This window comes from Argentina silus (genome assembly GCF_951799395.1).
Source record: "Argentina silus genome assembly, chromosome: 17".
Lineage (NCBI taxonomy): Eukaryota > Metazoa > Chordata > Actinopteri > Argentiniformes > Argentinidae > Argentina > Argentina silus.
Window position 1 is genome coordinate 15751051 of NC_139671.1, and position 12500 is coordinate 15763550.

A 12500-nucleotide genomic window follows, 5' to 3' on the forward strand; every position below is an offset into this window, starting at 1 on the left:
GAGACTCACTGCCCAGGCCCCAGAGCATGTCTGCTGGCTGCTGGAGCACCTCGAGTCCCAGGGCTGGCTGGCCGGCCTGCTAATCTGCACCGTAGCATGGAGGGGGGTGGCGGGGGGGGTAGAGGGTGGGGGTGTGAATAAGAGATAGCATATCGCTCCTCACACACACACACACACACACACGCAGAAACATGCAATCTGTGCTGCACCCCAATTCAGATACTCTCTCTTTCTCCCGTACACACTCACACACTCCCATTGCCATTCACAGAGCCTTTGAATGAGGGAGAGAGAGACAGACAGACAAAGCGCCTCAGTGGAGCTGTGTGTGTGCGTGTGTGTGTGTGTGTGTGTGTGTGTTTCTGTTTGTGTTCTCTCTTCTCTCTCCTGATCCCCTGCTTCTTTACTTCCACTGAGCGATCTTTGAAGTCCCCCTGCTTAAGCCTCTATCATGCCCTCTTATGGCATCCCCCCCTTTCTCCTCGCTGATGGAATGATTTCTCTCTCGCTCTGTCTCTCTCTCTGGCTCTGTCTCTTTCTCTCTCTCTCTCTCTCTCTCTCTCTGTCTCTCTCTCACTCTTTCTCTCTCTCTGTCTCTCTCTCTCTCTCTTTCTCTCTCTCTCTGTCTCTCTCTCTCTCTGTCTCTCTCTCTCTCTCTTTCTCTGCCTCTCTCTCTCTCTCTCTCTCTCTGTCTCCCCCCCTCTCCTGCCCTGTTTCTTAAGCCTGTGAGTGTTAAACTGCCACGAGTTGAAGCCTCAGATCATCATCATACCCACGGGAGGCCTTTTCAAAGAGGAGTGCTATTGACCAAACTGTCTGACGGAGACGGTCGACCGCGGTCTCTGGGCCCGTGCCCAACACCCTGACCACACCCTGACCACATTGTCTCTCTCCATCAAAGCCACTGCAGAGTAATCAATGATCCTCTATTGGCACTGCAGAGTTCTGGGGCTGCGTCTCAATCCTGAAAAAGTTTTGTTTGCACACTTATGACCAAGGGCTCCTACTCCTCCTCACGTGCGCGCCCCCCCTTTGCTCACTCCTCCTCTCTGCTTCAACGGCGGAATAGCGAGGTCGGAAGAATCGGAATTTTTTTTAGAATGTTTTTTTCTTTAATTTGTTTTATCGCATTACTCTCTGTTGTTGTTGTTGTTGTTGCCCTGCAGGGTTTGGGTCTGTGTGGCTGGGGTGGCAATCGGGGGAAGTTTCACATTTAGGATTTAGGGCTGCTTGTTTGTGCCCCCGTTATTCACTTCTACACTTGATGGATCCTCTGGTGTAGGACCGGGCCGGGCGGAGCCACGCCGGCAAAGCCAACGAGCTTGCGGCTGTTGTGGTTGACCCGCCGAGCCACATCGGTAGACGGTCGACTCATTGTAATGCACGGAACAGCATGAGGAACAAAATCAATGTTTAATATGCGTTATGAGACCATTCCTCATTCCATTCCGTTCCATGCATTCCAATGAGGACCGTCCTCCGATTTCTACCTCCACCGGCCTCCCCTGCTAGTCTCATCTCAGCGCTGCGGAGGAGGCGGAGTGATTTGAGGGTACAGAGAAGAAAAACGGCAGAACTTTCTGGAATTAAATCCCCATCCCATCCCATCCCATGTGTTTTTTTTTTTGTTTTTTTTTACCTTGGTTCTGGTACCTATCTCTGTCGCCCTCGGTGACGCACGAGGCTGACGCAGCACTTAGACACAATCAAGTTTCCTGTACGGGGGAGGAAGTACAAAGGATGGAGTGACGGTGAGAAGAAAGCCTTATCAGTCATCAGAGCTTCAGATAGCAGAGGGTTTGTGTCTTTTGTCTTATTTTCTCAGGGACAGGAGATGCCTGGGATTAGCGAGAGGACTCCTGTCAGCAGTCGTTGTGGGTGTATTGGGTGTATTTGGGTGTACACACGCTCACACTCACACTCACACACACGCTCACACTCACACTCTCACACACACACACACACACGCTCACACACACACACACACACACACACACGCTCACACACACACACACACACACACACACGCTCACACACACACACACACACACACACACACACACACACACACACACACACACACAAACACACGCACACAATTCCCTCCCCAAACCCTGCCATAGCTATACCGTGTATGTGTGTGTGTGTGTGTTTATGTGCGTGCGTGCGCATGCGCGTGCGTGCGCGTGTGTATTGTGGACAGCGCGTGGCTGTGTGGACAGTGCAAGCAGGAACACGCGATGATCTGGGTAGTCAGGTTCGATCAATGCCAGACTCAGTGTGTGTGAAATGGATACAGCTTCATCTGTGGGTAAATAGGTGAACCGGAGCCCAGAGCACTGGAGCCCGCGGGCCCCCCTGGACGAGGAGATTAGACTCCAAAAAACACGAGCAATTAGCGGCCTCGCGTCGTAGCGGGAGCGGCAGCGGGCTTTTGGTGCGTCGGGCTGGCCTACGCGGACATGCGGAGAGGGATAACACCACCGACGGCCCGGCTCCAGCAGGGATGAGGCCAGATAGCATGAAATGAGATCAGCGGCCCAATCGAACGGCGGCTTGGCAGCGGTCCGAGGACGGTGCATGTGGTGCGGGGGGGTGGGGTGGAGGGGGGGGGGGGGGGGGGGGGGGTAAAGCATTCTTTAGATTAAACAATCTGGGGGGAGATAGTGGGTGCGTGTGTGTGTGTGTGTGTGTGTCTGGGTGTGTTTGGGTGTGTGTGTGTGCGTGTGTGTGTGTGTTTGGGTGTGTGTGTGTGCGTGTGCGTGTGTGTGTGTTTGACCTTTGGCCACTCGACCCTCGTGCAGGACAACGTCCCCTCGTGTTGCTCCCTTGTCGGTCATTTTGGGCAGAATCCATATAAGAGGAGATTTAATATCACTTCCCTCTAGCTGTTACCTATTGTTAGCCGTTAGCTCCCCTGAGGGCTACACAGCAGGCTCTGGACTACAGTCAAGGACCCTTGGGGGGCAAGGCTGCCCACTGACCTGGTTTAAAACAGAGAGAGTGATGATGGGAACTGTAGTTGTTAAAGAGACGTATGGATGAATACACCTCACAGGATCCATCAGGTACAATACTGTCACAGAGCCCTTCAAACCAAGGTCCTTTACTGACTCGTTAAGGGCAGAGGATAGATATGCCCTCTGTAGGCCATTACAGACACAGTACAGTACAGACACACACACACACACACACACACACAGGCACACGCACACACACACACACACACATACACACACACACACACAGGTACATACCCTCATCTTGTGTATGGTATGGGACACAAACAGCACACACACACACGCACACGCACACTCACAACACACACACACACACACACACACTCACAACACACACACACACACACACACACGCGAATATCACAGGTCCTCAGACAGCCTGACACTCTGACTTCCCTGTAAACTGTTTCTAATCCGTCTGCATTAGCCGCAGTAACACCAGCTAGGTCGGAGGCATCCCTCCTCACTGCGGAAACGCGAGGGGAAAACACACACTCTGCCTGTCTGCGGTCGGGGCTGGACGTGACTCATATCGATGCAGCTCCTTTCACAGAGCTGCCCGGTTCCTCTGGGGGGCGAGGGCTGGCCCCCGATCGTGGTTGGCTGGGGCTGGGGCTGGCTGAGGGCTCGGGGCTGGGGTAGGAGTTGGACGAGGCTGGGGTTGGGGCTGGGATTGGACGGCCGGGGTCGGACGAGGCTGGAGCTGAGGCTGTGGTTGGATTAGGCTGGCTGGGGCTGAGTGGCTGAGTGGCAGAGAGGCTGAGTTGTGGTGCTGTAGCTGTAGCTGTAGCTGTGTGTGTGTGTGTGTGTGTGTGTGTGTGTGTGTGTGTGTGTGTGTGTGTGTGTGTGTGGTGGGCTGAAGTAGAGCAGAACTAACTGGAGGAGTGTGTGGCAGGGACAGCGGGCACGGGCAGGGAGCGGGCGGGGAGAGCATGTGCCACCCCGGATAAGGCACACTCCGTGATTAGCCTCATTATTCCGACAGTTTTTTGGGGGGACCGGAGACGGGGCTTCGAGGCACAGTGGTTAGTGTGTGTGTGTGTGGGTGCGTGGGTGCGTGTGTGTGTGTGTGCGTGCGTGCATGAGTGGGTGAGTGGGTGTGTGTGCATGTGTGTGTGCGTGTGTGTGTGTGGGGGGGCGGGGGGGAGAGGAGATGCAGCCCTTCTAGTCCAAACTGTTCCATCACATGTAGTCATACAGTAGCTCCTCTCCCATTGCAGCTGAATTTACATTGCCATACACACACACACACACACACATACAGACACACATACAGACACACATACAGACACAGACACACACGCACACACACACACACACACACACGCTCATGTAGAGAGCATCCTACTGTTTGAATATTCATGCGAGTGTGTCCATGAAGTGCTTTCTAACTGCTTTAACTGCTTTTTGCTGCAGAATAAAACAGAATTACTGCGCTGCGTAAATACTCTTCTTCTGTTGTGCTTCAATCAAGCCTTCGTTGAAGAGGAACATTCTGCTCCTCATAATATGGTGCACTGTGACATAACAGGATATTTTTTCTTGTCTGGTTCGATGAAAACAAAAGCTGGTTTGTTTTCCTCAGTCTGTAGTTCAGTGAGTTACACCTTGAGTACACTAATAAAAAATAAAAAACAGGTCTTCACATTTACACACCGTGTGTGTGCGTGCGTGCATGGGTGTGTGTGTGTGTGTGTGTCAAGTGTGTGTGCGTGTGTGTGTGTGTGTGTGTGTGTGTGTGCGTGCATCTGTGCGTGTGTGCGTGCGCGTGCGTGCTTGCGCGTGTGTGTGTTTGTTTGTGTGCGCGTGTGTGTGTGTGTGTGATCTTTCTGCTCTGTAACTGCTGTGATGGGAATGAGATTGCAAGGTTAAGCAATTCTGCAACACCACAATCATGTGGAATGGCGTGGGTGAGGCGGACGCAAAGCACGCCCGTCAAAATGTAAATTCAATTAATCAACAAACAATGTTTTATTAATAACATTCCTGCAGAGATACGGGGCCGAACGAGAGGATTTTTCTATCAAAGCGACGAGTGGAATAATTATTGTTTGTGAAAAAAAAAAAAAAAAGAAGTCGTCTTGCGTTGCGTGTCAAAGAAAAGATAAACCTGGAATATTCATGAAAGTGCTCTAAAAAAACGAAATGTTGCCTATGTGTGTCAGAGTGGGGGGTGGGGGGTGTGATGGGAGGGAGGGAGGGAGGGAGGGAGGGAGGGGACAATGGAGTAATAGGGGACATGTGTCCTGCGGGGCCAGGTGACACGGAGCAGTTTGGTACATGGTCGCAGATAAAGGGGCTGTTGGGGGGGGGGGGTAATACTCTGGTGTCTCTCTCTCTCACACACACACACACACACACACACACACACACACACACACACACACACACACACACACACACAGTGTTGAAGTTGAGTCATTAATATTCTGTCTGGACTCATTGTCTTTCCCCGCTGACATTTACATTTAGATTGTTTATCTGATGGGGTGGGGGCCTCCAACAGACACACACACACACACACACACACACACACACACACACACACACACACACACACACACACACACACACACACACACACACACACACACACACAGGGGGGAGCCCCACCATTAATGAACATGCCTCTGTTGGTCCCCAAAGGCTGTGATTACCCAGGCAAATGGCAGGCAGATAATGAGAGTGGGGGGGCCGAGGCTGGTGGTGGTTACAGTGGCAGGGAAAGGCCTACGTGTGTGTGTGTGTGTGTGTGTGTGTGTGTGTGTGTGTGTGTGTGTGTGTGTGTCTCTGTTGGAGGTGTGTTTGGGTATTGCTCTTTTTACCCTATGTGGCAATGGTAGGAGGAAGGTTTTAGTGTCACTGCAGCGCTCTCTCTGATTGGGTGTCTGGCCATGTGTCACTCCATAGTTTGAGGTACATCCAGGTGAATACACTAGTACCCATTGTGATGTGTGTGTGTGTGTGTGTGGGTGTGTTTGGGTGTGTGTGTGTGTTTGGGTGTGTGGTTTTGACAGTAACGTTACACAAGTATGAAACAATGCTGAATGGAGGGAAGTTACACAGCAGAGATGCTGTATCACCATGGGCTTGAGTCCAAGTCTGTCTGCTCAAGTTGGAAGTCTTTACTCTGGGAGGCGTCTGTCTGTCTGTCTGTCAACAAGTCCGTTCGGGCCTAGAAGTCATTTAACAACGTCTCATCCCTAATGCATTCTCCTCTCTCCACTCCAACAGATTAGATTAGCCTGCTAGCCTCCCCACTAGCCTCCCTCCCGTCTAGCCTCCCGTCTAGCCTCCCTCCCCATTGGCCTCCCTCCCGTCTAGCCTCCCCTCTAGCCTCCCTCCCCACTAGCCTCCCTCCCGTCTAGCCTCCCCTCTAGCCTCCCTCCCCACTAGCCTCCCTCCCCATTAGCCTCCCGTCTAGCCTCCCTCCCCATTAGCCTCCCTCCCCTCTAGCCTCCCTCCCGTCTAGCCTCCCCTCTACCCTCCCTCCCCTGCTAGCCTCCCTCCCCATTAGCCTCCCTCCCCACTAGCCTCCCCTCTAGCCTCCCTCCCCTCTAGCCTCCCTCCCCTCTACCCTCCCTCCCCTGCTAGCCTCCCTCCCCATTAGCCTCCCTCCCCACTAGCCTCCCCTCTAGCCTCCCCCCCCTCTAGCCTCCCTCCCCTCTAGCCTCCCTCCCCTCTACCCTCCCTCCCCTGCTAGCCTCCCTCCCCATTAGCCTCCCTCCCCACTAGCCTCCCTCCCGTCTAGCCTCCCCTCTAGCCTCCCTCCCCACTAGCCTCCCTCCCCATTAGCCTCCCGTCTAGCCTCCCTCCCCATTAGCCTCCCTCCCCTCTAGCCTCCCTCCCGTCTAGCCTCCCCTCTACCCTCCCTCCCCTGCTAGCCTCCCTCCCCATTAGCCTCCCTCCCCACTAGCCTCCCCTCTAGCCTCCCCCCCTCTAGCCTCCCTCCCCTCTAGCCTCCCTCCCCTCTACCCTCCCTCCCCTGCTAGCCTCCCTCCCCACTAGCCTCCCCTCTAGCCTCCCCCCCCTCTAGCCTCCCCCCCTCTAGCCTCCCCCCCCTCTAGCCTCCCTCCCCTCTAGCCTCCCTCCCCTCTAGCCTCCCTCCCCTCTAGCCTCCCTCCCCACTAGCCTCCCCACTAGCCTCCCTCCCCACTAGCCTCCCTCCCCATTAGCCTCCCTCCCCACTAGCCTCCCCTCTAGCCTCCCTCCCCTCTAGCCTCCCTCCCCTCTAGCCTCCCCCCCCTCTAGCCTCCCTCCCCTCTAGCCTCCCTCCCCACTAGCCTCCCTCCCCTCTACCCTCCCTCCCCACTAGCCTCCCTCCCCTCTAGCCTCCCTCCCCTCTAGCCTCCCCTCCCTCTAGCCTCCCTCCACTCTACCCTCCCTCCCCACTAGCCTCCCTCCCCTCTAGCCTCCACTGCAATCCCAGCATTGTAGAAGCGTTAGCTAGCACTCTTTCAGTCGTAAATTGAACGGAGGAGGTGTGTGTGTTTTTTTGTCTGTGGCCTATTCAGGAGTCATAGCCTTGCTGTCTGTCTCTCTCTCTCTTGACAGGCGTGGTTTTTCAACTAAAATAGCTCTTTATAGGAACAAAACGAAGGTCGATCGTCCCTTTTCATTCCGCTAACCTCGCTAACTCCCCGAGTGAATAAGTCAGACGGCTTTTTATCACGGAGGGCTGGTTATGAAAATCATCAGCGTTGTTACCAGAGGTCGTCTGCGCTTTGAGCCAAAGTCACCGCGTTGCTTTAACGAGAGCGGCACGGTCCAATCACAGCGTGTCTCCGATGAGAAAAGAACAGTAGAAAAAAAATAGAAAAAACCAATAAGAGGAGAAGAAGAAAAAAAAAAAATACAAGTCTTTGATGTCACGAAAATGGCCGTACCCTGAGCAGCAGTGGGAGTTGCTGTAGGCTGCTGCTGATGTTACCGTAGAGTCCTATCGTGTCGGACTGGCAGGTGGTGGAATGGAGGTGCAGCATACTAAATGTATAGAGGATACGTCCATGCTCCATGCCATGTGTTTGTGACAGATAACTACCCCGTAGTGATGAACGAGGGCGCATCTCAGGAGTCTAAAGTGTCTTCCTCTCCTCATTTCCTCTCCTCGTCTGACGGATGGACAGACAGGGAAGGAAAGAGAGACAAACGGACTGATAGAAAGAGAGAGAGAGAGAGAGACAGACAGACAGAGAGAAAGAAAGAGAGAGGCTGATTGACTGAGGTAGGGAGAGGTTGATTGAAAGAGAGAGAGAGAGAGAGAGAGAGAGTGAGAGTATGTGGTGTGTAGCGGTGCTGCTGCAGTAGATTGCCTGACGGTCTCCAGCTGGCTGTATCGGCACGCCTGGCTGCCATGGCGACGCGCCCATGCGTGAGGACACGGGGAGGGCTTGGTTAGCTCCAGATGTTGAGCTCACTACCCCCCATTTATTCCAATCCACACATACTGCCCCCCTGTAACAGCAGGCCATCTGCATACGCGCGCGCACACACACACGCACGTGTACACACACACACACACGCCGGCAGGCATGCACGCAAACACACACACACACGGGCAGACACGCAAACACACAGTCACACACACACACACACACACACACACACGCACACATATTAACTCAGCCAGGTGGCTCCATAGCCCCAATTGGTCCGCTTTTACCTCTGGCTTTGTCAGAGTTGATTGGAGTGATTGCAGCTGCTATAAAACCACGCGGGGTTGAATGGGAGTGTTAAAGTGGGTCAGCGTACTGTATGTGCCCATGTTGCAGCAAAACCCCGCGGTGAATTTCCGGTGCCTTTCTTTGTTTGCGGTTGGGAAGCAAAGCGCCTCTTTGTGTTGGGAAATGAGTCGACTGCAACAGAAGCAGCGTCAGTTGAGCGGGAGAGTGTGAGCGCAGGCCTTTGAAGTGGTAGAATAGGTCTGATTTGGAGGGAGAGACCGTACTGGAAATCCCACAAAGACCTTCCCTCCCTTCCCCAATCCTATGGAGTCTGTCACAATGGGCAGAGATACCTGGTGTTAGTGTTGCGTCAGTGGTCTGGAGACATGTTGCTGTGTGTGTGTGTGTGTGTGTGTGTGTGTGTGTGTGTGTGTGTGTGTGCGTGCGTCCATGCGTGCGTGCCTGCCTGCTAGTGTGTGTGCGTGCGTGTGTGTGTGTGTGTGAAAGAGAGAGAAAGAGAGATTATCTCTATGCGTGCATTTCAGTGTGTGTGTGTGTGTGTGTGTGTGGGGGGGGGGGGGCTGTGTGGATAGAGTGTCTGTTATACTAACAGTGTCCCTCTCTCCATTGTTCCCTGTGTCTCCCAGCCAAGCACGACGTCAATGGCAACAGGATGGTCCCGCCTTTCCCAGAGGGACTGCAGATGGCTATGTTTGGTAAGTGATCCGTATGAGGAGGGAGGGAGGGAGGGAGGGGAGGGAGGTAGAAGGGGACAGGGGGGGGGGCAGGGTAGAGGACAGGGTAGAGGTATAGGAGAAGGAGGAGTTGGAGAGAGAGAAAGAGAGATAGCGAGATAGAAAAAGGGAGAAAATGGAATGGCGGAGAGAAGGCAAATGAGAGGGAGAGGGGAGATAGAAAGACAAGAGGGGAAGAGAAGAGAGGTGGAAAAGGGGAAAGGGGAGGATGACACCCAGACTGTATTTAGTGTAATTAGTTTCCCCCCTTGCCTGATTATCTGTAAGATGGAGAAAACACACAAAACAGAGAGAGAGAGAGAGAGAGAGGGAGATGGAGAGAGAGAGGGAGATGGAGATGGAGAGAGAGAGAGAGAGAGAGAGATGGAGAGAGAGAGAGAGAGAGAGAGAGAGAGGGATAGGGAGATGGAGAGGGAGATGGAGAGAGGGAGATGGAGAGAGAGAGAGAGAGAGAGAGAGAGAGAGAGAGAGAGGGAGAGAGGATGGAGGGATTAGTGGCGGGGGGGTGTAGTAGAGATTAATTGCGGGGGATGATTATGATCTCTTTAATATAATGCTTTAGTTCAGCTCCTCTCTTTCTCCATGACGGGACTCCAAACTGCCTAATCCTTCACGACAGACAGACAGAAGGCAGACAAACAGACAGACAGACAGACAGACAGACAGACAGAAGGCAGACAAACAGACAGACAGACAGACAGACACAGACAAATCACCTCTTAATCTCTCGGCCCTGTGTACAAATAAAACCACGCACACACACACACACACACACACACACACACACACACACACACACACACACACACACAGGCCCAGTCATAGCAGCCTGATCACAGATCCACAGGGCTCTTTGGAGGAGAGAAAGCAGAGCACCAGTGATTTGATTTCCCAACTAAATCACTCCACACCGGCAGGGAATGACCGTGGATAAGGCTTTAGAAGATGTTCTCCATTATATTTGTCCTGTTTTTATTGTAGTAGGAGTATTACATGGTGCTTAATGTTTACAGTGGGTGTTAGTTTTACAAGCCCCACAGTACATTTGATAATAGAGGACTGTATGGTTTTTATGAGACAGTCAATTTGTAGCGGAGAGTCTGGGACTCAGATCTAGGGATTTTAGGAGGTGATTTATAATAGATAGAAGGAGTGTGTGTGTGTGTGTGTGTGTGTGTGTGTGTGTGTGTGTGTGCGCTGCAGCTCTGTGATAAGGGAGTGTTGTGATGTTGTAATCTACATCCATCCATCCATCATGTTTTCTTACTCAAATCCTCTGTGTTAAAGGGATGGGCTGTTTCTGGGGAGCAGAGAGAAAGTTCTGGAAGCAGAAGGGCGTCTACTCCACCCAGGTGGGCTACGCAGGGGGACTCACCCCCAACCCCACGTATAAGGAGACCTGCACCGGTAAGACACCAACACTTACACCCACATTACATGTAACCGGGGGAGGCTGGTGGAGGTAGAAATCGGAGGATGCGCTCATTGTAAGGAATGGAATGAGCAATGGTACCGTTCCTAATTCCGTTCCATCCATTACAATGAGCCCGTCCTCCGATTTCTGCTTCTACCAGCCTCCCTGATTCAGCCTGATTCAGTTGGCACGCAAAGGAACCAATGGAATGAATCACCTCAAAAGTGCAACCCTGTCTATTCGATGCACCAAGCAAACTAAACCAACTGCTCCTTTACCGTATCTGAAAGACTCTGTTGACTGACCTTGTCTCAGTCATACAATGCATCCACAGTCAGTCAGTGTGTGTGTGTGTGTGAGTGTGTGTGAGTATGTGTGAGTGTCTGTATGTGTATGTGTGTGTGTGTGTGTGTGTGTGTGTGCGTGCCTGTGTGTTCCTGGCTTCATCATTGATACATTTTGATAATCTTCTCATGTTAGAATGACTCCTTCATGTCTTTACCAATGGCCATAGACTTCTATCAGGGGCTGGATATGCAGTATCATATGTACCTGTTTTAGATTCATACCCAGTCCTAGAGAACACAGTTATAGCCGTAGTAGAGGTGTGTATTGGTGTTTTTATTGATTGTATTACGGTCTGCATGTTGCATGAAAACGTCATTCTGGAATCCCACATGTCCTATTATAGCAGAGCATGAAAAAGGTCCTCACAAATGGTTCACTGCTTTGTAGCCTAGTGTGTGTGTGTGTGTGTGTGTCCGTATATGTGTGTGTGTGTCCGTATGGGTGTGTGGTATGCAGCACATGCATGTGTGTGTGTGTGTGTGTGAGTTTAATGATCTCATGGTCAAAGAGTGTGTGTACGGCCATGATGTGGTACCACGTAAGTATCTCTCCATATTATAACTTAGAAGTGTGTGTGCACTGCAGACTCGCACTGGAGGCTTTGAGCCTTTCAGGAGCTCCACAAATCCACTGTTAGCTCTGCATCACCAACCCTATAGGGCCCTTATGGACCCACTACAGCAGCTCCTCCTCCCTGCTCTCAGTGAACACTCTACAGGCTGAAACCATTATCTGTCTGGAACGGCCTGGCGATCTGGCTGATGTACAGAATCACACAATACAAGAGATGGACATTACAGTGCGTTCACGAGAGTTGCAGATGCTTTGGGGCGTGTGGTCTGTGGTCTGTTCTCAGAGAAAAGCCCAGTACAATCCAGTACTCCACGTCCGTATGTTTGCCGTGGATGCAGGACGTAAATATGTACTTTTGCGAAGTGAGAATCTGCAAATCTAGAGAGAGAGAGAGAGAGAGAGAGAGAGAGAGACAGAGAGAGAAATAGAGAGAGACAGAGAGAGAGAGAAATAGAGAGAGACAGGGAGAGAGAGAGAAATAGAGAGAGACAGAGAGAGAGAGAGAGAAATAGAGAGACAGGGAGAGAGAGAGAAATAGAGAGAGAGAGAGAGAGAGAGAGAGAGAGAGAGAGAGAGAGAGAGAGAGAGAGAGACAGAGAGCATACCTGCGCTAGTGGACATGTTGTTCAAGTCCTCGTCCTAATGCCATGACAGGAGCTTGTTGTTTTTGGAACATCCAGGGCATTATCCCAAACCTGCCAGCTGTCCCGGCCCGTATTTTTAGATG

General features: G+C 52.2%; 1 protein-coding gene across 2 annotated transcripts in view; it reads left to right on the top strand.

Annotated features, from left to right (window-relative positions):
* The window catches only part of msraa (methionine sulfoxide reductase Aa), a 61674-nt gene that overhangs the window by 26559 nt on the left and 22615 nt on the right, over positions 1–12500 (top strand). For both annotated transcript variants that reach the window (XM_083688394.1, XM_083688393.1), the window contains exons 2-3: positions 9331–9399; positions 10726–10845. In XM_083688394.1, the coding sequence (XP_083544520.1) occupies positions 9331–9399; positions 10726–10845 (189 nt within the window). The remainder of the gene's footprint in view (positions 1–9330; positions 9400–10725; positions 10846–12500) is intronic.